Here is a 27236-nt window from a genome sequence, read left to right as displayed (position 1 = left end):
AACTGGCAGATTTATAACTTGCAGGTTTATAACCTCCTGGTTTATAACAGGCAGGTTTATAGCTGGCAGGTTTATAACTGGCGGCTTTATAACTGGTGGGTTTGTAAATGGTGAGTTCATAACAAGCATTTTATAACTAGCAGGTTTATAACAGGCAGGTATATAACCGGTGGGTTTGTATCGATGAAGTTTATAACGAGCAGGTTTATAACTGGCGGGTTTATAACTGGCGTGTTTATAACTTGCGGGTTTATAACTGGCGGGTTTATAACTTGCGGGTTTATAACTGGCATGTTTATATCAAGCAGATTTACAACTGGTGGGTTTATAACTGGCAGGTTTATAACTTTCAAGTTTATAACTGGTGGGTTTGTAACTGGTGGATTTATAACTGGTGGATTTATAACTGGTGGATTTATATCTGGCGGGTTGATAACTTGCTGGTTTATAACGGGCAGGTTTATAACTGGTAGATCTATAACTGGCAGGTTTATAATGGGCAGGTTTATAACCGGTGTGGTTATAACTGACAGGATTATAATGAGCAGATTTGCAACTGCTGGGTTTATAAAAAGTGGGTTTATAATGGGTGGGTTTACAACTGGCAGGTTCATAACAAACAGGTTTATTATGAGCAGGTTTATAACTGGTGGATTTATAACTGGCAGGTTTATAACCTCCTGGTTTATAACGAGCAGGGTTATAACTGGTGGGTTTATAACTGGCGGGTTTATAACTGGTGGGTTTATGCAAGCATTTTATAACTAGCAGGTTTATAACGGGCAGGTTTATCGCTGGTGCGTTTGTATCGAGGAAGTTTATATCTGGCAGGTTGATATCGAGCAAGTTTACATCGAGCAGGTTTACAAGTGGTGGGTTTATAACTGGCGGGTTTATACAAGCATTTTATAACTGGCAGGTTTATAACGGGCATGTTTATCGCTGGTGCGTTTGTATCGAGGAAGTTTATATCTGGCAGGTTGATATCGAGCAGGTTTACAAGTGGTGGGTTTATAACTGGCGCATTCAATGATTTATAATTTTCAGGTTTATAGCTGTAAGTTTTAAATATTCTTACTTTCACATCTTTCCCTCACTTACCTGTCTCCTGCATTCTTTCCTCAATTACCTGTCTCCCACCGTATTTCCCTCGTTTGCCTATCTCCTACATTCTTTCCCTCGTTTACCTATCTCCGACATTCTTTCCCTAGTTTACCTGTCTACTGCATTATTTTTCTCATTTGCCCGTCTCCTCTCATGTAGTCTCAGATAATGTACGAAGAACATGGTTATTTAGTGATATCCTCCCGTGTTTATTACATTTAATGAAAGCCCTCTCCCTTGCAGTGAACGCAGGTAGACACTGTGCCAAATTCGCTGAGACGAGGTGAGATTTGGAGAATGACATAAAAACGAAATCGTTGAATATTTCCTCCACGGAAAGCTATTGTCACGAGTTTATCTTTTGATTGTCTGACCACTGTAGAGCAAGGAAAAATCCATCCGTTCTGGATGTAAGACAAACAGCATTGTCTTTATCTATCCTTGAATAATTGCCTAGGCCTTTGGGCATCAGAGATTTCTTCTGGGGATAGTTGCGACTTTAATGCCAAACATTTCATATTCATTGGGTCGTTCATTCACCATTCACAAGGAGTTTGCACGTTATTCGTGGAGGGATGGACCAGATTGATATACATCTTGATTCTTGATCATTGATTCATCTTGATTGATCTTTTACCATCTCATGTACTACAACAACAGGAGTATGGACAGCCGTTCACTGGGTTAACCAAGGTTATAATAAGTTATTTGTTGCGATATTACTGATGGATTTGTGGACTCGTGTACAAAGTACAAATCACCCAAAGTGGCCCAGACGCACATAATTCGGCGATGTAGTAGACCTAGGCCTACAGAGTTCTGGGAAGTTTTAATGGACCTCCATTCGGCGATGTAGTAGACCTAGGCCTACAGAGTTCTGGGAAGTTTTAATGGATCTTCATTCGGCGATGTAGTAGACCTAGGCCTACAGAGTTCTGGGAAGTTTTAATGGACCTTCATTCGGCGATGTAGTAGACCGAGGCCTACAGGGTCGTGGTAAGTTTAAACGGACTTTCATTAGGCGATGTAGTAGACCTAGGCCTACAGAGTTCTGGGAAGTTTTAATGGATCTTCATTCGGCGATGTAGTAGACCTAGGCCTACAGAGTTCTGGGAAGTTTTAATGGACCTTCATTCGGCGATGTAGTAGACCGAGGCCTACAGGGTCGTGGTAAGTTTAAACGGACTTTCATTAGGCGATGTAGTAGACCTAGGCCTACAGGGTCGTGGGAAGTTTTAATGGACCTTCATTCGGCGATGTCGTAGACCTAGGCCTACAGGGTCATGGGAAGCTTTAATGAACCATTGAAGGAAAGCTAGCTTACAACGTTACTTGAAGGGCAGGTGTCGTTTCATGTGAACTGTGGCCTGTGGAGTAATAACCCACTGGAGCTGTGTTTTGCTTGCTGGCAGACAAACCTCGTGCCCTAGGAAAGTCCTTGCCTTGTCTCCAGAAGGCTGGAGGTTTCGGGGTGGGAGACGTTTGGGTGGGGGTCATCGCACGCCTCCATTCGCTCGGAGAAACTAAAGGCGACAGAGAATGGTGGCCGGGGCGGGGTTTGCTTCCCTGGAAGCTGGGAGTGAGGTGGGTGAGGTGTTGATAGGATGAGGGTAATAGTTGGGCCTGAATGGGGTACTTGCATGGGAAAGGGAAGGTAGGCCTGAAGGTTGAGTGGAAACTCCATTTGTTAGTTTCAGTGAGACGGAGTCCTGGAACCAGGTTCTGTGTCTCTAAAACTGCAGCGACAAATACAGATGGAGGTTCTGTTGGAACTGGTATGAGGAATTGTTTTTACTTTGGAATGTCAAAATGATTGGCAGTTTAAAAGTGTTTTGATTTCTTTTGCTAACGGTTTGGACCGAGTGCTGCACACGTTTTCGTTGGTGCTTTCATTGCGTCCATTTGTGTTTCGGTATCGTGTGTGTGACGGTTGCGATGACACTGTGGTCTCGTCTCGGCCGGATGGGTTGCGCTCATTCATAATGGATGGCACGGGAAATAAAAGCAGGTGCTTTGTCAGACTGGAACAGGTGATACCGTCGATGTTTTCTGTCGGCGTAGGTAGAGTTGGCTGGGAAGAGGAGCACAGAAAGAGGAGCCGTTAGTTCAGTGCAATCGGTAAGAGACATTCAGACATTCAGAGCGGAAGAAAGCGAGAGAGACAGAGAAAGGCACTGGAAATGAGGAACATTCAGTGAGGATTGATTGGAGAGAGCGAGTAGTAGGAACGGTTAGTGAGGCATCAGTGAGGAACTGTTAGTGAGGCGTGGTCAGTGAGGAACGATTCGTGAGGCATCATCAATGAGGAACGGTTAGTGAGGCACCGTCAGTGCGGAACGATTAGTGAGGCATGCAGCGAGGAACGGTTAGTGAGGCATGGTCAGTGAGGCACGGTTAGTGAGGCATCATCAGTGAGGAACGGTTGGTGAGACATCAATGAGGCACGGTTAGTGAGGCATGGTCAGTGAGGAACAGTTAGTAAGGCATTAGTGAGGAACGGTCAGTGAGGCATCAGTGAGGAACAGCTCGTGAGGCGTGGTCAGTGAGGAACGATTCGTGAGGCATCATCAATGAGGAACGGTTAGTGGTGCATCGTCAGTGAGGCACAGTTAGTGAGGCATCATCCTCACGGTTGGTGAGACATCAATATGGCACGGTTAGTGAGGCATGGTCAGTGAGGAACAGTTAGTAAGGCATTGGTGAGGAACGGTTAGTGAGGCATCAGTGAGGAACGGTTAGTGAGGCATGGTCAGTGAGGCACGGTTAGTGAGGCATCATCAGTGAGGAACGGTTAGTGGGGCATCATCAGTGAGGAACGGTTAGTGAGGCATCAGTGAGGAACGGTTAGTGAGGCATGGTCAGTGCAGAACGGTTAGTGAGGCATGGTCAGTGAGGAACGGTAAGTGAGGCATCCGTGAGGAACAGTTGGGGAGGCATCACCAGTGAGGAACGTTTAGAGAGGCATCTTCAGTGAGGAATGGTTAGTGAGGAACCGCCAGGGAGGAACAGTTAGTAAGGAACGGTTAGTGAGGAATGGTTAGTGAGGTCGCATCAGTGAGGAACGGTTAGTGAGGTGTGGCCAATGAGGAACCGTTAGTAAGGAACAGTAAGCGAGGCATCACCGGTGAGAAACGGTTAGTGAGGCATGGGCCATGAGGACCAGTTAGTAAGGAACGGTTAGTGAGGAACGGGTAGTGATGCATGGCCAGTGAGGAACAATTAGTGAGGAAGAGTCAGTCAGGCCTGGTTATTGAGGAAGAGTTAGTGAGTATTGATCACAGAGTGAGCGGTAGTCACTGTCGGTGAGGAAGTGTTAGTGAGGTAAGGTCAGTGAGGCATGTTTGGTGAGGAAGGGTCAGTGAGGGACAGTCAGTGAGGACAGTTAGTGAGGAAGATTCAGTGAGACATGGTTGGTGATGAAGGGTCAGAAGAAAAAGGTTTTCAAGGTGCAAAGAGACATCTCCAACAAACCACGAACGTGGACCACAATGCAAAGGTTTTTTTTTGTAAAAGTCACGTGTCTTATCACATGTTCACATAAGCACCAGAGTACTGAACAGCACCTTTCTGCTTTAATTGATTTTCATCAGCAGAACAGAAATGGTTAATGTGAAATTTGTGGAAACAGAACGTTTGTTTAAAAATGGAACGAAGTCGTGAATGTAAGGGGAGTAAAAAATAAAACCTTCACTGGTAGTGACACCAAGAACAAAGGTAAAACAGGTGAAGAGCGACCAAGAAAAAGAAAAAAGAGGAAATGTGGACAGATAAGAATGTATTACATCCCGTGCATGTCATTAGCATGACGAGTAGATTAAGACCTGCTCAATGGGACACCTCGAGATATGAATGATCAGATTAGACCCTTGGGAACACCATTGGCCTCGAGGACCCTGGGTTGGCATTCCAGAGGTTGAATGAAAATGAATGATCGTTTTACGGCCATTTTCCCCGCTAGAGCGGGGGTTAGCCTTGCGGGCCCCATGACAATCATGGTTCCCTGTTTGAGGCAATGTTTTTATGGCCGGATGCCCTTCCTGACGCCAACCCTTGGTCACGCTCTTACGATGCGCAGGGATACGGTGTACCTATTCTAAATCGGGGTACACACCGGGATCATTCATCCCAGGCATGCTGGTTGCTCAATTTGCCGACCTCGGAAGGATGACAGGCTGAGTCAACCCCCCTGGCGTTAATTCAGCGATCAACCGGGATTCGAACCCAGGATCCTAGGATCCCAAACCAGCACCCTAACCGCTAAGCCAACACCAGGCTATAACAACACCAGGCATTCCAGAGGTTGCGGATTCAAATCCAGTTTACGGCTGCAGTGTTAAGGGCTTGGATTCTCAGGTTATAGAAGCAAGAATTTGTGTAAATACTGGAATGTCGGTTAAAAAAAAAAAGAACCCAGCTGGCAAAATAACGACCATCAGGGAGGCAATGTTGGTAACCCCGCCTGATTGGTCCTCGAAGTTATGTGTTTGCCACACCTTGCGACATTGATTGATTGTGACTCTGAACCCTCATTACATCTCTCTCTGTGACGTCATTACCTCTCTCCCTCTGTCCCTCTCTCTACCCCCCCCCCCTCTCTCTCTCTCTCTCTCTCTCTCTCTCTCGCTCTCCCCCCCCCCACCCTCTCTCTCTCCCCCCCACCCTCTCTCTCCCCCCACCCTCTCTCTCACTCTCTCTCTCCACCTCTCTCTCTCTCCCACTCTCTCTCCCCCACTCTCTCTCTCTCACCCCCATTCTCTCTCCCCCACTCTCTCTCTCTCCCCCCACCCTCTCTCTCCCTCTCTCTCTCCACCTCTCCCTCTCTCTCTCCCCCCATCCTCTCTCTCCCCCCACCCTCTCTCTCCCTCTCTCTCCACCTCTCTCTCTCACCCCCATTCTCTCTCACCCCCATTCTCTCCCCCCCACTCTCTCTCCCCCTCTCCCCCCACTCTCTCTCTCTCTCTCTCTCTCTCTCTCTCTCTCTCTCTCTCTCTCTCTCTCTCTCTCTCACTCACTCACTCACTCACTCACTCTCACTCTCACACACACACTCGTAAATAACAAACTCTTCCGTTACTCAGCAATGTCGGATTAACACTGACTATTGTCCTCCATGAATGTCAACGTTCTGTGACAATCTGGATGTCTCGATGTACCACAGCCATGATGCTGATGTCTCAATGTACCACAGCCATGATGCTGATGTCTCAATGTACCACAGCCATGATGCTGATGTCTCAATGTACCACAGCCATGATGCTGATGTCTCAATGTACCACAGCCATGATGCTGATGTCTCAATGTACCACAGCCATGATGCTGATGTCTGAATGTACCACAGCCATGATGCTGATGTCTGAATGTACCACAGCCATGATGCTGATGTCTGAATGTACCACAGCCATGATGCTGATATCTCAATGTACCACAGCCATGATGCTGATGTCTGAATGTACCACAACCATGATGCTGATATCTCAATGTACCACAGCCATGATGCGGATATCTCAATGTACCACAGCCATGATGCTGATGTCTGAATGTACCACAACCATGATGCTGATGTCTGAATGTACCACAACCATGATGCTGATATCTCAATGTACCACAGCCATGATGCGGATATCTCAATGTACCACAGCCATGATGCTGATGTCTGAATGTACCACAGCCATGATGCTGATGTCTGAATGTACCACAACCATGATGCTGATATCTCAATGTACCACAGCCATGATGCGGATATCTCAATGTACCACAACCATGATGCTGATATCTCAATGTACCACAGCCATGATGCGGATATCTCAATGTACCACAGCCATGATGCGGATATCTCAATGTACCACAGCCATGATGCTGATGTCTCAGACAACCCATTGAAATGAGCGTATAGGCAATTTACTACAACCTACCTTGTGCAAACTGGAAGAGGCAGGTGCATCGGATTATCATCGCTTTAAGTCCCCCTCTCCGGTCCCCTCGTCGGCCTCTTCCTATTTTCACTAATAATTGCTCATTACCTGAAATCCTATTACCCTTGCGTCTTGCAGATATTTTTTACTTTTATTTCCACTTCCTCCTTCTTAAAGCACTTTGGGATTTTTGTTTTTAAATGAAAAGCACCAAATAGGTTGATTGATTCATTGATAACTGCAATAGCACATATTAAGTAACCACATAGAAAGTGGATAACCATGTGATTACATTTCCTGAGAAGCCAAATGGGCAGTCTAAAGCCACACACACACACACACGCACACACACACACACACACACACACACACACACACACACACACACACGTGGGTATCATTGGGCTTCTCTTGTGTGTACGATGTGTAAATGTTGTTACAGCTGTGGAGGGGACTCTGGGAAGAGTTTGAAACAGCAAAGGGCTTATACTTTGCATAGCGTTTCATGGTTGCAGTGATGCAGCTTTCTTTGGCTGGAAGAGCTTGGGAGGAGTTGATTTATTTATTTAGATGTATACTGTATGTATGTATATATATATATTGGTTCTTTTTTTGTGCTTGTTTCCAATCATTCACCACAAATATATTAAACATTTTGGAAAATATAATTTGAGCGTACTCACCAGTGATGCTACTTACCTGTATCTCCCAACCTGTCTTCTGAGCTTCCCTTTTTTTTCTTCTTTTTTTTTGTATACAGAATCGAGGCTCGTGAAAGAGCTGAAGCAACTCCCTTCCATTGTTGTCTGTCTGCCTCTCTTATCATACTGCTTCGATTAAAATGTCGGGTAATTTCGGGGAAAAATACTTTGGTCAATCATTTTAAAAGAGATTTGCAACTCCCGTCCTCACTTCAAGGCTCACCTCCTTTCACTCTTCTTTCCCGCAGGCCGGTGCCCTCTTTGGTGACGACCAGCCTCTGTGCTGTCCAACCGACCTGGCGTCGGATCTCATCTCTGATCTGCCAGACTTGGAGCTGCCAGAGTTGGACCTGAACGAGCTCGATGCTGATGGATTCTTTGGGGAACTCAAGTGGTACGGCGAGCAGGCCACAGGCCTTCCGGTAAGGAGCTACCATTGAGTGTGTCTAATATGAGTGAGAGTGACGGAAGCCTCAGGAGGACAATGCAGAAGATACAACTTCAGGGAAGAGAGGAATGTCTGGGCTGATCTAAGGCTCATGTGTGAACTTGTACATGAACTGCACGTAGACACTGGTGTACATGTCCAGACAGGAAATACATGAAAAATACATATGGTACAGTCGTGGCCAAAAATATTGGCACCCTTGCACTTTTGTCAAATAATGCACCATTTCTTCTGAAAATTTGTTGAAATTAAAAAATCTTTTGGTATCAACATTTGTATTTCTTTGGTTTGCAGTGGAACAAAACAGAAAAAGCTGAAAAAATTACTAAATCTTAGCTTATTCCACACACAAATCCTAAAATGGCCCGGACAATATTATTGGCACATTTTAGAAGTTGTTATAAATAATTAGATTTCAAGCAGGCGATTCTCCTTTACTTTGGAATTGAACTCACCTGTGGTGAGTTGCAGGTGCCTGCAATATAAAAATCACTCATTCAACCAGTTTGAATGGGGAAAAGGAGTCATTCTGCCGTTTTGCGTCGCTGTGTGTACCGCAATGAGAATGGAGAAAAGAAAGGAAACCAGAGAATTGTCTGAGGAGGTCAGACACAAGATTGTAGCCAAGCATGGACAATCTAAAAGCTACAAGTCCATCTCCAGAGACCTTGATGGTCCTGTGTCCACCGTCTGCAATGTTATCAGGAGGTTTAAGGCCCATGGCACTGTAGCCAACCTCCCTGGATATGGCCGCAAAAGAAAACTTGATTGAAGATTGCAGCAAAGGATTGTTAGAGTGGTGGAGAAAGCACCTCGATGAACTGCCAAACAGATTCAAGCTGACCTTCAGACACAAGGTACGACAGTTTCAACTCGCACCATCCGTCACCAAATCAATGAAAGGGGGTTCTATGGTAGGAGACCCAGGAGGACCCCACTGCTGAGAGAAAGACATAAGAAAGCCCGGCTGGAGTTTTCCATAACACACCTGAACAAGCTAAAATCCTTCTGGGAGAATGTCCTGTGGACAGATGAGACCAATTTAGAGCATGTTGGTAAAGCACATCATCTCTATGTTTACAGAAAACAAAATGAAGCCTTCAAAGAAAAGAACACCTTCCCTGCAGTCAAACATGGAGGAAGTTCAGTGATGTTTTGGGGTTGCTGTGCTGCCTCTGGCACTGGGTACCTTGAATGTGTGCATGGCATCATGAAATCAGGAGATTACCAAGGCATTTTGGAGAGCAATGTTCAACCCAGTCTCAGAAGGTGGGTCTCCATCGAAGGTCAGGGGTCTTGCAGCAGGAAAATGACCCCAAACACACTTCAAAGAGCACCCAGGAATGGTTCAAGACAAAACGCTGGACTGTTCTGAAGTGGCCAGCGATGAGTCCAGATCTAAATCCCATTGAACACCTGTGGGGAGATCTGAAAACAGCAGTTGGGAGAAGGAACCCTTCAAATCTGGGAGAACTGGAGCAGTTGCACAAGAAGAGTGGGCCAAACTGCCCATAGAGAGGTGCAGGAAGCTCATTCATGGCTATAGGAAGCGCTTGACTGCAGTTATTTTGTCCAAAGTCCGTGCTACCAAATATTAAGTCTTGGGTGTCAATGATTTTGTCAATGTCATTTCTTTTTATTTTCTGATTTAAAAGGATATATTAAGTTCTGAATCAAAAACAAAGGTTCTGTAATATTAACAGTGAAATAAAGAATTGTGGGGACCAAATACTTTTGTCAATGTTTAACTTATTTTTTAGAGAAAATTGTGAGTTATTTGAAAAAAGTGCTAGGGTGCCAATATTTTTGGCCACGACAGTATGTGGGATTTGAACCAGGGCTCCTCGCAACATGATCCAGTGTTTCACATGGTGACATGAACAGGCCATTAGGAATGGATGTTATTGGGATTCAATTTTGAGGGTTACACCGACTGCAGACCAACTCAAGTCTGATCTGGTTAGTTGTCCGATTAGGCCTCTGAAGAGTATGTGCAGTTAGACAAGGATGAACATGGATCTCAAACTTGTGCGAATTTAGTTTGTGCGAATGATTGATTCTGTCCTTGATTGGCTCAGGCTCGAAAATCAATTTAAAGTTGTTTTATAATTCAACCCAACAAATGGATAACCACAAGATTGCTTTTGTGAATTTGATGCCACACATCCTGCTGCCACCCTCGCTCGCATCTGGCACTCAGTCTGGATTCCGACCGCACTGCAGCACCACGCCCGTACCACATTCTTGTCACTTTATTCCTTTGTACACTCGTATGACAAATCCATAGATTTTCAGGACTATCAAACCCGGTTAACAAACTATATTTCCTTGTTGATTAAGTGTTCCGCAACAGACCTTTTGTACGACGAGTGAAGGGCACAAAGAGGTTTCTCGATGTCCGTTTGTGTCTTTTGTTGATGATTTTCTCATTTACCTTTCCTTGACTCTGCTTAATAAAGCCAGGTAGGGAGATACTACAAGAACATTTCAGAATTTAATGTCGCACTCACATTGATCTATTTGTTGGGAATGGCCAGACAAAGCTCCCAAAGTGGTTTGTGTGTGGAATTGGTGCTCTCAAGGTCTTGTCCAATTCCATGCACCAAAGGGCACTTTTATATGTCCGAGTTACCTTGTCCAATTCTATGCACCAAAGGGCTCTTTTATATGTCCGAGTGCCTTGTCCAATTCTATGCACCAAAGCGCTCTTTTATATGTCCGAGTTACCTTGTCCAATTCTATGCACCAAAGTGCTCTTTTATATGTCCGAGTTACCTTGTCCAATTCTATGCACCAAAGCGCTCTTTTATATGTCCGAGTTACCTTGTCCAATTCTATGCACCAAACGGCTCTTTTATATGTCCGAGTTACCTTGTCCAATTCTATGCACCAAAGGGCTCTTTTATATGTCCGAGTTACCTTGTCCAAGTCTATGCACCAAAGGGCTCTTTTGTATGTCCGAGTTACCTTGTCCAGTTCTATGCACCAAAGCGCTCTTTTATATGTCCGAGTTACCTTGTCCAATTCTATGCACCAAAGGGCTCTTTTATATGTCCGAGTTACCTTGTCCAATTCTATGCACCAAAGGGCTCTTTTATATGTCCGAGTTACCTTGTCCAATTCTATGCACCAAAGGGCTCTTTTATATGTCCGAGTTACCTTGTCCAATTCTATGCACCAAAGCGCTCTTTTATACGTCCGAGTTACCTTGTCCAATTCTATGCACCAAAGCGCTCTTTTATATGTCCGAGTTACCTTGTCCAATTCTATGCACCAAAGGGCTCTTTTATATGTCCGAGTTTCCTTGTCCAATTCCATGCACCAACGCGCTCTTTTATATGTCCGAGTTACCTTGTCCAATTCTATGCACCAAAGCGCTCTTTTATTTGTCCGAGTTACCTTGTCCAATTCTATTCACCAAAGGGCTCTTTTATATGTCCGAGTTACCTAGTCCAATTCTATGCACCAAAGCGCTCTTTTATTTGTCCGAGTTACCTTGTCCAATTCTATGCACCAAAGCGCTCTTTTATATGTCCGAGTTACCTTGTCCAATTCTATGCACCAAAGCGCTCTTTTATATGTCCGAGTTACCTTGTCCAATTCTATGCACCAAAGCGCTCTTTTATACGTCCGAGTTACCTTGTCCAATTCTATGCACCAAAGGGCTCTTTTATATGTCCGAGTTACCTTGTCCAATTCTATGCACCAAAGCGCTCTTTTATATGTCCGAGTTACCTTGTCCAATTCTATGCACCAAAGCGCTCTTTTATATGTCCGAGTTACCTTGTCCAATTCTATGCACCAAAGCACTCTTTTATATGTCCGAGTTACCTTGTCCAATTCTATGCACCAAAGGGCTCTTTTATATGTCCGAGTTTCCTTGTCCAATTCCATGCACCAAAGCGCTCTTTTATATGTCCGAGTTACCTTGTCCAATTCTACGCACCAAAGCGCTCTTTTATATGTCCGAGTTACCTTGTCCAATTCTATGCACCAAAGGGCTCTTTTATATGTCCGAGTGACCTTGTCCAATTCTATGCACCAAAGCGCTCTTTTATACGTCCCGAGTTACCTTGTCCAATTCTATGCACCAAAGCGCTCTTTTATATGTCCGAGTTACCTTGTCCAATTGTATGCACCAAAGCACTCTTTTATATGTCCGAGTTACCTTGTGCAATTCTATGCACCAAAGGGCTCTTTTATATGTCCGAGTTACCTTGTCCAATTCCATGCACCAAAGAGCTCTTTTATATGTCCGAGTTACCTTGTCCAATTCTACGCACCAAAGCGCTCTTTTATTTGTCCGAGTTACCTTGTCCAATTCTATTCACCAAAGGGCTCTTTTATATGTCCGAGTTACCTTGTCCAATTCTATGGGCCAAAGCGCTCTTTTATGTGTCCGAGTTACCTTGTCCAATTCTATTCACCAAAGGGCTCTTTTATATGTCCGAGTTACCTTGTCCAATTCTATGCACCAAAGCGCTCTTGTATATGTCCGAGTTACCTTGTCCAATTCTATGCACCAAAGCGCTCTTTTATATGTCCGAGTTACCTTGTCCAATTCTATGCACCAAAGCGCTCTTTTATATGTCCGAGTTACCTTGTCCAATTCTATGCACCACAGCGCTCTTTTATATGTCCGAGTTACCTTGTCCAATTCTATGCACCAAAGGGCTCTTTTATATGTCCGAGTTACCTTGTCCAATTCTATGCACCACAGCGCTCTTTTATATGTCCGAGTTACCTTGTCCAATTCTATGCACCAAAGCGCTCTTTTATATGTCCGAGTTACCTTGTCCAATTCTATGCACCAAAGCGCTCTTTTATATGTCCGCGTCTTTCCACGTAACGGTCATTCCTGCGACAAGGACGTCCTACGCCATTTATGTTGAGTTGCAAAAAGCAGTCGAGGGATGTTTCTCAAGCACCAGCGGCCCAATGTTGTGTAAAGTCCCCGAGCCCTTGGGTACTGGGTTCCGAGCGGTGCGGAACGGTGCGGGCCAAAGAGCCGCGCACCTGGCGTTCGCAAGGTGCGGTGGGCCGGTGATACGAGCCGTGTGTGCGTAAGCCCTCGCCAGCCCCCCCCTTCCCTCGCCCTCCTCTGGCTCGACACCCACTCGGTGGCCCCACGCCAGGTGCCCGGCCACATGCAGGCGGCACCGCAGGGAAAGGAAGAGCTAATTTTGGCTTGTACACCACTGATGTAATCCATAATGTGCACGATACGAACGTGGCTCCTCCGTTTTTCCATGCGGGTCTATTTTGAACCCGTCATGATTTTTCACTCGTTTAAATCATCCGAGATAATGTGTGCCGAATAATTAAACTGACTGTGACGCATCATTCATAATGCCCATCATAATATTAATAACAACGTTAAACCAAACAATATTGGTGACGATGTAAGAACGTGTGGATGCACAATAATAATATTCGTCATCACAACGATATTGATATTAATGATAGTGAGGACATCAATAATCGTAATAGTAACGAGTTGACGTGATAGGTTTAGAGGTATGTACATTCTGGCTAGCCTAGGTGTGAATCCCGATCCAGGTCTAAACTTCCTTCCTGGTGATTCACAGGTAGGATGAGGCATTCATGGACTTGACGTTAAACTGGACGTTGTGTCTGCATTAGTGGTTTAGCGGGGGACAGTAAAGATCTTTGGAATACCATAAAGTCTAGCTCTGCGTTATTATTGGTAGGAATAGCAGTCGTCGCAGTATTAACTAGAACAGCACTCGGTAGGGAGCATACCTCTGTCTGGCTGAACAGGTTACGTTTCGTGTCCACTGATAGGCTAGATCACGGGTGTGCGGGTGTCTTCTGATACCTCAGGGAGATGGATGCCCTTGCCTTGCATAATCCCAGCTCACCTGTGGGCAAGGTGTAGTACCTGGCAGCCCTCCTTACCAAGGTAACGGTCTGCAGCCATGCTGTTTAAATGGATGATGGCTCTGCACATCTGGTGGATGAGAGTCCAGTCGACTCCAACAGCACGGACGGAAGTGGGTGAATTCCCCAAAGGTCAGAAGAGGGACGGAGAGTAGTGACGACCCCCCACATCCCGTCTATACCACAAACTTATCCATGTGTACCTGCCATAGAAAGGCAATGTGATGGCAAACACGCCATCTTTGCCCGAGGACACTCTACAATCTACATTGACATCATCATCATCATCATCACACCATCATCATCACATCATAATCACATTATCATCACATCACATCATCATCATCATATCATTAGCATCATATCATCATCATCATCATCACATCATCATATCAGCAGCACATAATCATCATCATCATCATATCATCATAATCATCGTCATCGTTATCGTCATCATCATCATATAATCATCACATCATCACATCATCACATCATCATCATCATATCATCATCATATCATCATCATATCATCATCATATCATCATCATATCTGGATTCAGACCTGAACCAAAATCGAATCGGCGTGTTCGTGTCAACTAACCACCTGATCCACCAAGTTTTGTCATAATCCGTCCACAACTTTTTGATATATTGTGCTAAACATCGTTTTTGGCCCGATCTCTCAATGGTGAAGAATCACTGAAACAATTTAAAAATTCTCTTATCTGGATCCGGATTTGGATCTTCACCAATGTTGAATCAATTCTTCCTTGTCACACACCCAACCTGTCCACCAAGTTTCATCCAAATTCGTCCGTAACTTTTTGAGATATCGTGCTATATATTGTTTTTTGCCCGATCTCTCAATGGTGAAGAATCACTTTAAAAAAATCCTTAGATCCAGATCTCGATCCACATCTTCACCAACATATAATCGTGTCGTCCACATCACACACCCAACCTCTCCACCAAATTTCGGCTGGATCCGTCCACAATTGTTTGGGATATCCTGTTTACAGACAGACAGACAGACAGACAAACAGGTGAAAACACAAACTCCATCCACTTTCGGTGGCTGAGGTAACAAAATTAGCATTAAATCCACCATCAACCCACTTCCGGTGGAACTCCCAAATTCCAGCATCACTGCTCAGATCCACTAATTTGTTCCTCTTTTTTCCCACCGGTGGAACCAATTCCCACATTCTCTTCAATCTCGTTCTGCTCTCCACATCTTCAAAGACAGTTGTTCACCATATCAGATCATCCCCAATCCAAAATCATGTGACCCATTAACCCCTTCGCCCCTGTCCCCTCTCAGACACCACCCCGCTCCTCCTTCAAAATTTCCAGTTTTCTCTCCTGAGAGTTTCTTTCTGTATGTCCATCTTCTCCACCCTACGCATCCTCTCCTGCCCTCCTCATTCCTTCTCACGACCATTATTTGTCCAAGCCTCCCTCCATCTTAGCCTTCAACTCTGCTGTTGGTGCCCCCCCTGACTCCAATTGTCTCTCTACTGTTGATTTTGTCCTCTTACGTACTGATGTGCTCAGTGTACTAGCTCTTCCATGAGCCTCGACCATGTATACAAAAAATCATTAATTTGCTTGTGTTAAAGAATGGAAATTTATAATCATCATTGTAAAAACAGTACTTGATGTCAAAAATAATAATGAGAATAATTCTAACAGTAATACTACAGACTATAAATAACAAAGATGACGGAACGTAATAATAGTATGAACGATAAATGAAATATTATGTTATGAATCCTGCTTATTAAGAGTGAGTAATAATGAAAATGGTAGCTGTGTAATTATTGTGCTCAACAGAAAAGGTGATTTTCCTGGCAGCAGACATCTCCGATATCCTCAGGAACACTTCACACAGACTTTTCCAGATATGGAATTAAAAGCCACGTACATTGGCACAAAGAACTCGCGTGACCTGGGCCTGTGATCTGTTACTAGAAGCTGAATATCAAAGTTCATTTATAGCCCGAGCCCAATCCCTGTACCCTAGGCCAAGGGCATTAGCTGTGGAGAGAAACAGCTGAACGGCACAGATAGACCAATTGTTTTGTGAATCAAAGAGAGCGGACATTGCTTGTGCGTCGGTGCGGTCCACACTGGATGTACAACTGCGTACGCACATTCGTGGTCCATGCTGGATCCAGAACTGTGTACATAATAATGAGTCCATACTGGATGTACAACTAGCATATGCAAATTAGTGTGTCCATGCTTGATCTATAACTGCGTACATATTAGTAAGTCCATGCTGGATCTAGAACTGCATACATAATAGTGAGTACATGTTGGATCTAAAACTGCGTACATATTAGAGAGTCCATGCTGGATCTAAAACTGCGTACATATGAGTAAGTCCATGCTGGATCTAGAACTGCATACATAATAGTGAGTACATGCTGGATCTAAAACTGCGTACATATTAGCAAGTCCATGCTGGATCTAGAACTGCATACATAATAGTGAGTCCATACTGGATGTACAACTAGCATATGCAAATTTGTGATCTATAACTGCCTACATATTAGTAAGTCAATGCTGGATCTAGAACTGCATACACAATAGTGAGTACATGCTGGATTCATAACTGCGTACATATTAGAGAGTCCATGCTGGATCTAGAACTGCATACATAATAGTGAGTCCATACTGGATGTACAACTAGCATATATAATAGTGAGTACATGCTGGATCTAAAACTGCGTACATATTAGTGAGTCCATGCTGGATCTAACCAGCATACCTCGTAGTAAGTGCATGCTGGATCTAAAGCTGTGTTCATAGTCGTGAATCCATGTTGGATCTAGAACTGCATACATCTTAGTGATACATTCTGGATTTAAAACTGCGTACATAATAGTCAGGCAATACTGGATGTACAACTGTGTACGCAAATTAGTGAGTCCATGCTGAATTGAAAACTGCGTACATGTCAGTGAGTACATGCTGGATATAAAACTGCAGACACACAACTAGATGGCATTCATAGAATACTTACCCTGCGAAGTCGACTTGTTGCGAGCCAACTGTTCTTTTTGAACGTTTCTTTTTTTTGATCCAACATGGCTGTCAGACCACGTAAGCGATGACATCATAAATTTCTATTCTCTAATATAATTGTTGCATAGATCATGCTCAATAAATTTCAAACTGATCAGACTAAGTTTTGTCCCTGTCGAATTATGACGTTGTGGCGGACACAAAAGCCCACTGGCGTGGTGACATCATTCCGCGCACCAAGTGGGCGGCGGCCACGCCCGAGGGGTAGGCGTGGCCTCATGATATACACCGGGCGCGCAGCCCGGAGCGCGCCAGTGTTACAGTGAGCTCCTGAAATAAAGACGCTTATAAGTTACCGCTTGTCCGCTTCCTCCTTGCTCGCAAGCAGCGCGCGTAACGCCGCGCTTTACTGGTGACCCCCTCGACGTTGGATCTGCCGGAGCGATCCTTCCACACGCGACGCCATTGCCATGGCCAACTTCATCAAACTTCCCGAATTTTGGGAGGCTCAGGCCGAAGTCTGGTTCGTCCAGGCCGAAGCCCAATTTCAGCTTCGGCGCCTCACCGGCGATGACACGCGCTATTGCCACGTCGTCGCCTCCCTCGGGCCCGGCACGGCCGCTCGAGTTGTGTCCGTCCTTCGCCACCCACCGGACAGCCACAAGTACGAGGCACTCAAGCGGCTACTCCTACCCACGTTCGGCCTCACGGACGACGCACGGGCCGACCGCCTCCTGGATCTCCCCGAGCTCGGTGACACGCGCCCGTCGGTCCGAATGGACCATATGCTGTCACTGTTGGGCGACGAAGCCCCCGGTTCTCTATTCTGGGCGCTTTTCCGTCGCCAACTTCCAGCGCAGTTTCACCTCACGTTGGCCGGGACCGGGCTAACTGAACCCCGAGCATTGGCAGCCGAGGCGGACAAGTACTTCGCCGCTTCGGACACACGGGCGAGAGTCGGCGTGGCCGTCACGGCCCTCGTGGCTGATGCTGCTGATGATGCTGATGCTGCTGATCCACAGCATCAGCTTATACAGCATACGCAGCATGCTGATACGCACCTCGTGACCGCCGCCACGCCCCGCCCACCGCCGCAGCGAAAACCGCCACCGCGGGGAAACCCGCCAACTCCACCGGCCTGGCGGAGCCAGCCGCGCTCCTCCAGCTCCACCACCTGGTGCTGGTTCCATGCCAAGTTCGGCCACGAAGCTCGGCAGTGTCATCCGCCATGCTCCTTCAACAGGTCGGGAAACGCCCGGGCCGGCGCTCAATAGTGGCGATGAGCGCCGGCCGTTCGAGCAGCCTGCTGTTCATAACGGGCACCTTCTCCGGGCGCCGTTACCTGTGCGACACGGGAGCGCAGGTGAGTGTCGTTCCCGCCGGCACGTCAGACAAGCACGCCGCGGGTGGGGGCCCCGCGCTGCTTGCCGCGAACGGGACGCCCATCCGTACGTACGGAAAACGCTGCCTCTCTCTGCGGTTCGGCGGGCAGGTTTTCCGATGGACGTTCGTCACCGCCGACGTGCCCATGGCACTGCTTGGCGCGGACTTCCTGTGCGCTAATGGGCTCCTGGTCGACGTCAAGCGCAGACGTCTTGTCCAGGCCGAGACGTTCAGCTCGCTCGCTTGTGCGTTGCCCAGCTCAACGAGCGGCTTGCCAAGCGGCTTGCCGAACGGTTCGGTTCCGGCCACGTTGGTCTGTACGCTTCCGGCAGCGGACGCATTCACCCGCCTCCTCGCCGGCTTCCCGGCCCTCACGCGGCCCACCTTCTCAGCGGGGGCCGTCAAGCACGGGGTGGCCCATCACATCCCCACCGTCGGGCCACCGGTCTACGCCCGGGCACGCCGCCTCGAGCCGACGAAGCTGGCGGTGGCAAAAGCGGGGTTCGCTACCCTGGAGCGACTCGGCATCGTTCGGCGCTCAGAGAGCGCTTGGCGTCGCCGCTGCACATCGTGCCGAAGCCCGGCGGGGGATGGCGACCGTGCGGGGACTATTGCCGTCTCAATGACGCCACGACTCCCGACCGCTACCCCGTCCCCCACATTCAGGACTTTTCCGCCCGTTTGGCGGGCAGGTCCTTCTTCTCGAAGGTGGACCTCATACGCGGCTACCATCAGGTCCCCGTCAGGCCAGAGGACGTCCCGAAGACGGCGGTCATCACTCCATTCGGACTCTTCGAGTTCCTGCGCATGCCCTTCGGTCTGAAGAATGCGGCTCAGGCGTTCCAGCGACTGATGGACAGCGTCCTACACGACTTGGATTTTGTCTACGTCTACCTGGACGATATCCTCGTCGCCAGCGCGTCCCACGAAGAGCACCTACGCCACCTCCGCACGCTCTTGGAACGCCTGGGCCAGCATGGCCTGATTGTGAACCCCGCAAAGTGCCGGTTCGGCGCCACCATAATCGATTTTCTGGGGCACCGTGTCAACAGGCACGGAGCCGTCCCCCTGCCGGCCAAGGTGGAGGCGGTGAAGGGGTTTCCGTGCCCCCGCACGATCAGAGGGCTGCAGGAGTTCCTGGGCATGGTGAACTTTTACCATCGGTTCCTGCCCCATATCACCCAGCTCCTGCGCCCCCTGCACGAAGCTCTCCGAGGTAAGCCGGGCAAAGGCGACGTTACATGGACTGAGCAGATGGACACGGCGTTCACGGGCGCGAAGCTCGCCTTGGCTAACACCACCATGCTCGCGCACCCGGCGCCCGATGCACCGATCGCCCTCACCACCGATGCCTCGGACTACGCGGTGGGCGCGGTGCACGAGCAATGGGTGCGTGGAGCTTGGCAACTGCTGGCGTTCTTTAGCCGGCAGCTTCGCCCGCCCGAACGCCGTTACAGTACCTTCGACCGCGAGTTGCTCGGGCTTCACTTGGCGGTCAGGCACTTCCGCCATCTGCTCGAGGGCCGTGCGTTCACTGCCTTCGTCGACCACAAGCCACTGATCTTCGCGATGGGCAAGGTCACCGAGCAGTGGTCGGCCCGGCAGCAGCGTCACCTCTCGGCCGTGTCCGAGTACACGACGGACATCCAGCACGTCGCGGGGAAGGACAACCCGGTGGCGGATTGCCTTTCCCGGGCCGTTGCCCACGCAGTCCACCTCGGCATCGACTATGCCCGGATGGCAGTGGACCAGGCCGCTGACCCCGACGTCCAGGCCTTGCGGACCGCCGTCACGGGCCTCCGCGTCACCGAGGTGGCGTTCGACGACGCGGGCGCGGCCCTCTTGTGCGACGTCTCCCTCGGGCGTCCTCACCCCATCGTGCCCGCGGGCTGGCAGCGCCAGGTGTTTGACGCCATCCACGGCCTGTCCCACCCGGGCGCGAGGGCCGCCCAAAGGCTGATTGCCGACAAGTTCATCTGGCATGGCCTCCGGAAGGCCGTCCACGGCTGGGCCAGGACGTGCCTAGCGTGCCAGCGCGCCAAGGTGCACCGGCACACCCAGGCCCCGTTGGCCCCGTTCACGGTGCCGGAATGCCGGTTTGACCACGTCCACGTGGACCTGGTGGGACCTCTGCCCCCCTCGCGGGGTTTCACCTACGTCCTCACCATGGTGGACCGCACCACCCGGTGGCCGGAGGCCGTGCCCTTGGCGTCGACAACGGCGGCCGATGTCGCGCAGGCTTTCATCGCCACCTGGGTCGCCCGGTTCGGCGCCCCCTCAGACATCTCGTCCGACCGCGGCCCCCAGTTCACCTCGGAGCTCTGGGGGGCGGTCGCGCAGGGGCTCGGGGTCCGGCTGCACCGAACCATGGCCTACCACCCCCAGGCTAACGGCCTGTGTGAGCGATTTCACCGCTCATTGAAGGCCGCGCTCCGGGCCACCCTCCGCGACGGCGGCTGGGTCGACAGGCTCCCCTGGGTCCTGCTGGGCCTCCGGACGGTGCCCAAGGAGGACCTGCGCGCATCCGCGGCAGAGTTGGTCTTCGGGCAACCGCTGCGGGTGCCGGGCGAGTTCCTCCCGGACTCCACGGCACCATGGTCCGCGGCACAGCAGCGCTCCGCTCTGCAAGAGACCGCCCAGAGGTTCGCCCCGGTGCCAACGGCATGCCACGGGCACCCACCGACGCACGTCGCCCCGGAGCTTCGCACGGCGGAGTACGTCTTCGTCCGCCACGATGCCCACCGGACACCACTGCGGCCCCCGTACGACGGGCCTTTCCGCGTGCTGGAGACCGGGGCGAAGCACTTCACCCTGGACATCGGCGGTACTCCTGACCGCGTTTCGGTAGACCGCCTCAAGCCGGCCCACCTCCACGTGGACCATCCACCGCCAGTGGCCCGACCCCCACGTCGGGGCCGCCCCCCTGCGGGCGGACCCCCGGCACCGCCCAGCCCCGCCGCCACGCCGCCCCCCGGTCCTGCACCCATCCCAGGGGCAGCCAGGGGCATCCCACCTGGCATCCCTGCACCCCGGACGCCGCCGATCGCCAGGGGGCGCTTCGGCCGGGTCATTCGTCTGCCCCGCAAACTGGCCCTCCAGGTGCGCGGGAATTCTGGGGGGGCGTGTGTGGCGGACACAAAAGCCCACTGGCGTGGTGACATCATTCCACGCACCAAGTGGGCGGTGGCCACGCCCGAGGGGTAGGCGTGGCCTCATGATATACACCGGGCGCGCAGCCCGGAGCGCGCCAGTGTTACAGTGAGCTCCTGAAATAAAGATGCTTATAAGTTACCGCTTGTCCGCTTCCTCCTTGCTCGCAAGCAGCGCGCGTAACGCCGTGCTTTAACGTCATAATTATGGCACCAATGACGTCATCGTTAACAACACCGATTTCCCATATGGAGTTATTTACAATGAGCCACGTTTCAATTTTTTCCACAGAGCGGTTTTGGAGATATAGAGGTGCAACGTTTTTCCGTTTTTCCAAGATGGCGCCTGTAACACATGACCTATGATGTCATGATTATCATTCCAATATTCTAAAGGAGGAGGCGCTCCTATGGTGAAAATTTTGTGTCCATCAGACCAATAGTTGCTGAATTTATTTAAATAATGATCGGATGGATAAGTGTTGTATTTGTCGAATTATGACGTCATAAAGAAGGCACCGATGACATCATCATTAACATATCTCATTCCCCATGGGGAGTTGGTGGCAATTAGTCAGGTATCAATTTTTTCCATGGAGTGGTTTCAGAGATATGGAGGTGCAAATTTTTCCAAGATGGCGCCTGTACCACGTGACATATGACGTCATAATTATCATGAAAGTATTCTACAGGAGGAGGCCCTCCTGTGGTGAAAATTTAGTGTCAATCGGACCAAGAATTGCAGAGAACAAAATTAATACTTATCTAATCAAGCGTTGTATTTGTCAAATTATGACGTCATAATTAAGGTGCCGATGAAATCATCATTAACATATATTATTCCCCAAGCGGAGTACTTGACAATGAGCAATGTTTCAATTTTTTTTTCCATGGAGCAGTTTCGGAGATATATTTCCTGTCAATTTCCATACTGATGTATAATTGTTTTTTCCTGAAAATTTCCTGTCAATCGGACCAACGGTTGCCGAGAAAATGAATTTTTAAAATGCAGACACGTACGGCACTCGACACACGTACGTACCTGAATGCTTAACCCCACTTGTCGCTTCGCGAGCGCAGGGTAATAATGAGTCCATGCTGGATCGAACACTGCAGACCAACAATAGTGAGTCCATGCTGGATCAACAACTGTGTGTATGCAGTGTACACTCAGTGAAGAGGAACCTTGGCGCTGAAGATTTGCCAAGGCATTGTGACGTTGATGGCGCCGAGCTAGATTTAATTTTACGATTGTTCCCTATGATGTCATGGTGACGTGGTGAGGTCCAGGGAAGCTCTGCGGCACTTGTGCTGTGGGTCATTTAATATGTCTGAAGTGGCATGCAAGGTTCGAAACGTTCTGCTGGCTAGTTGTGCGGAAACACTCGGACTATTGTCCCGAGCTGCCCACTGACCTTGACTGCTGCTTAGTTCTTGGTTATTTCCCAATCGCAGATAAAGGATGAAAAGCACGAATGTTTTGGCTTCAACTTCGCCCCACCACCCTCAACAGCTGGGAAAGAAGAGAAAGCATGGCAGTGTCCCAGTGAATGGCGAGCGTGATGTAGTCACCGGGCACGGATGAGTGATGTGATGTGCGAGATCGCAGATATATATACAGTCACGTGAAAAAGTAAGTACACCCCATGTAAAGTTTTGACTTTTTCAACATATTTCAACATACAGCTATTTGATCTTCATTTCAACAATATTGATAGATAAAGGTGATATTGAAGGAGCAGCGCTCCTGCTTGAGACGGACGAAGTGACGGACAAGACACAAACTCGTCCGAGAAGATGTTTATTGTATAATCATCTCGGGAACTCTGAAAACCCGTTTATCGGGTTCGCATATACTAGGGCATGCCCGTACTATATCTATATCTAAAATTATATCCCCCCCCTCTATTTACATGAAATGGTTTGGTCCAAAGCGAACGGCTTCCGGAGTTTGGTAAAGCAATCGCCATCGCGTGCACAAACGCGCAGGAAAGCGTATGAATCGCAAATTCGTTTTTATTAGTTTTAAAACTTTATTAAAACATAGTTTAACGGCAACATAGTTTGCAAACGTGAAATAAATGAATACGCTCTCAAATGTGCCATCCGAGGCAGAGTGTGTCCGCCACGTTCGGCACACGCGATCGTTCGCTGCTCTCTGATTGGTTGAATCGTTTTTTGGACATAGCTCGGTAAGTAATTGTCCGATTAATATGAAACCTTGAAAAGGCACATCCTCGGGTCCCCAGCAATATACCTGGCAAGTTAAAAGTATATCGGACCCGTGGTTGTCGAGAAACAGCGGTCACAGACAAACGTACAGACAGACAGAGATTACTGGAATTATAGATAGACTAGGGCATGCCCGTACTATATATATGCCCGTACTATATATCTATCTAAAATTATATCCCCCCCCTCTATTTACATGAAATGGTTTGGTCCATTCGCAACGCCAAAGCGAACGGCGAACGGCTTGCGAGTACAGTGACAATCCCCCCCCCCTCTATTTACATGAATGGTTTGGTCCATTCGCAACGACCACAGAACCCCCCCCTCTATTTACATGCAATGGTTTGGTCCAAAGCGAACGGCTTCCGGAGTTTGGTAAAGAAATCGCCATCGCGTGCACAAACGCGCAGGAAAGCGAATGAATCGCAAATTCGTTTTTATTAGTTTTAAAACGTAGTTTAACGCCAACATAGTTTGCAAACGTGAAATAAATGAATACGCTCTCAAATGTGCCATCCGAGGCAGAGTGTGCCCGCCACGTTCGGCACACGCGATCGTTCGCTGCTCTCTGATTGGTTGAATCGTTTTTTGGACATAGCTCGGTAAGTAATTGTCCGATTAATATGAAACCTTGAAAAGGCACATCCTCGGGTCCCCAGCAATATACCTGGCAAGTTAAAAGTATATCGGACCCGTGGTTGTCGAGAAACAGCGGTCACAGACAAACGTACAGACAGACAGACAGAGATTACTGGAATTATAGATAGATGACACCCAGGAAACACATGGCGCTTTTATCCGGTCTATCCCCAGAATTCAGTTAAGCTGCCTGACTATTCGGGTCTTGATTTTAGGCCCCAGTCATGCCCGTACTATATCTATATCTAAAATTATATCCCCCCCCCTCTATTTACATGAAATGGTTTGGTCCAAAGCGAACGGCTTGCGAGTGGTGACAATCCCCCCCCTCTATTTACATGCAATGGTTTGGTCCAAAGCGAACGGCTTCCGGAGTTTGGTAAAGAAATCGCCATCGCGTGCACAAACGCGCAGGAAAGCGAATGAATCGCAAATTCGTTTTTATTAGTTGTAAAACATAGTTTAACGCCAACATAGTTTGCAAACGTGAAATAAATGAATACGCTCTCAAATGTGCCATCCGAGGCAGAGTGTGCCCGCCACGTTCGGCACACGCGATCGTTCGCTGCTCTCTGATTGGTTGAATCGTTTTTTGGACATAGCTCGGTAAGTAATTGTCCGATTAATATGAAACCTTGAAAAGGCACATCCTCGGGTCCCCAGCAATATACCTGGCAAGTTAAAAGTATATCGGACCCGTGGTTGTCGAGAAACAGCGGTCACAGACAAACAAACGTACAGACGTACAGACGTACAGACAGAGATTACTGGAATTATAGATAGACTAGGGCATGCCCGTACTATATATATATATCTAAAATTATATCCCCCCCCTCTATTTACATGAAATGGTTTGGTCCAAAGCGAACGGCTTGCGAGTGGTGACAATCCCCCCCCTCTATTTACATGAAATGGTTCGGTCCAAAGCGAACGGCTTCCGGAGTTTGGTAAAGAAATCGCCATCGCGTACACAAACGCGCAGGAAAGCGAATGAATCGCAAATTCGTTTTTATTAGTTTTAAAACATCGTTTAACGCCAACATAGCGCCAACATAGTTTGCAAACGTGAAATAAATGAATACGCTCTCAAATGTGCCATCCGAGGCAGAGTGTGCCCGCCACGTTCGGCACACGCGATCGTTCGCTGCTCTCTGATTGGTTGAATCGTTTTTTGGACATAGCTCGGTAAGTAATTGTCCGATTAATATGAAACCTTGAAAAGGCACATCCTCGGGTCCCCAGCAATATACCTGGCAAGTTAAAAGTATATCGGACCCGTGGTTGTCGAGAAACAGCGGTCACAGACAAACGTACAGACGTACAGACAGACAGACAGAGATTACTGGAATTATAGATAGATATAATCCAAACCAAAAAGCATACGTCAGAACCAAAGCCACGCCTCACAGGTTTCCTCCTGGTTTCCTCCTGGCAAAACAGCAAAGGTTTCCTCCTGGCACACCCCCCATGTAGATCAAATTTGTGCAGCCTCTTTCTAATGGTAGACTCGGGCACTTTGACATCAACAGTGGCAAGAGCTACCTGTAGGTCCCTTGATGACATTCTGAGGTTCTTAGAGACTTCTTTCAGCATCTTGCGGTCTGCTCTTGGGCTGACCTTGATGGGGCGGCCAGGCCTGAACAAGTTGGCAGTTGTTTGGAATCTTCTCCACTTGTAGATGATCTTCCGGACAGTCGAATGATTGATTTCAAATTGTTTGGAAATCTTTCTAAACCCCTTCCCAGACTCGTAGGCATCTATAACCTTCTTTCTGAAGGCCTCAGAGAGCTCTTTTGATCTTGGCATGGTGACGCCACACACTTCAACAACAAAGAGCAAACCAAACTAAATGTCTGAGGTTTAAATAAGACGGGTTCCTCCAAGATCCTCTCTAACGATGTTCTAATCATTTGCACCTGAGCTGGTGCACCTGATTCTAATTTTAGGTATTTGAACTAGTGATACATGTAGGGGTGTACTTACTTTTTCCACATGCGAAATTTGCATTTATGTTTATTTAAATTAGACAATGGACTACAAAATGTAAATGTTTCATGATATTTGTTATATTATATCACCTTTATCTATCAATATTGTTGAAATGAAGATCAAATAGCTGAATGTTGAAATATGTTGAAAAAGTCAAAACTTTACATGGGGTGTACTTACTTTTTCACGTGACTGTATCTATGTATATATGTATGTATGTATATATGTATGTGTGTATGTATGTATGTATGTATGTATGTACGTATATATATGTATGTATCTATGTGTATATGTATGTGTGTATATATATATGTATGTATATCAAATACCTAAAATTAGAATCAGGTGCAAATGATTAGAACATCGTTAGAGAGGATCTTGGAGGAACCTGTCTTATTTAAACCTCAGACATTTAGTTTGGTTTGCTCTTTGTTGTTGAAGTGTGTGGCGTCACCATGCCAAGATCAAAAGAGCTCTCTGAGGCCTTCAGAAAGAAGGTTATAGATGCCTACAAGTCTGGGAAGGGATTGAAAAAGATCTCCAAACAATTTGAAATCAATCATTCGACTGTCCGAAAGATCATCTACAAGTGGAGAAGATTCCAAACAACTGCCAACTTGTTCAGGCCAGGCTGCCACAGCAAGTTCAGCACGAGAGCAGACCACAAGATGCTGAAAGAAGTCTCTAAGAACCCCAGAATGTCATCACAGGACCGACAGGTAGCTCTTGCCACTGTTGATGTCAAAGT

At 47.8% G+C, this 27236-nt stretch overlaps 1 protein-coding gene across 7 annotated transcripts in view; it reads left to right on the top strand.

Annotated features, from left to right (window-relative positions):
- LOC137420571 (peroxisome proliferator-activated receptor gamma coactivator 1-alpha-like) overlaps nt 1–27236 on the top strand; it is a 186777-nt gene that overhangs the window by 54513 nt on the left and 105028 nt on the right. For all 7 annotated transcript variants that reach the window (XM_078772533.1, XM_078772532.1, XM_078772531.1 and 4 more), the window contains exon 2: nt 7966–8139. In XM_078772533.1, coding sequence (XP_078628659.1) covers nt 7966–8139 — 174 coding nt within the window. The remainder of the gene's footprint in view (nt 1–7965; nt 8140–27236) is intronic.

The sequence above is a fragment of the Myxine glutinosa genome, chromosome 2 (assembly GCF_964187855.1).
Source record: "Myxine glutinosa chromosome 2, kmMyxGlut1.1, whole genome shotgun sequence".
Taxonomy (NCBI): Eukaryota; Metazoa; Chordata; class Myxini; order Myxiniformes; family Myxinidae; genus Myxine; species Myxine glutinosa.
Note: the sequence above shows the minus strand (reverse complement) of the source record. Positions and strands in the feature narration are given on the sequence as shown.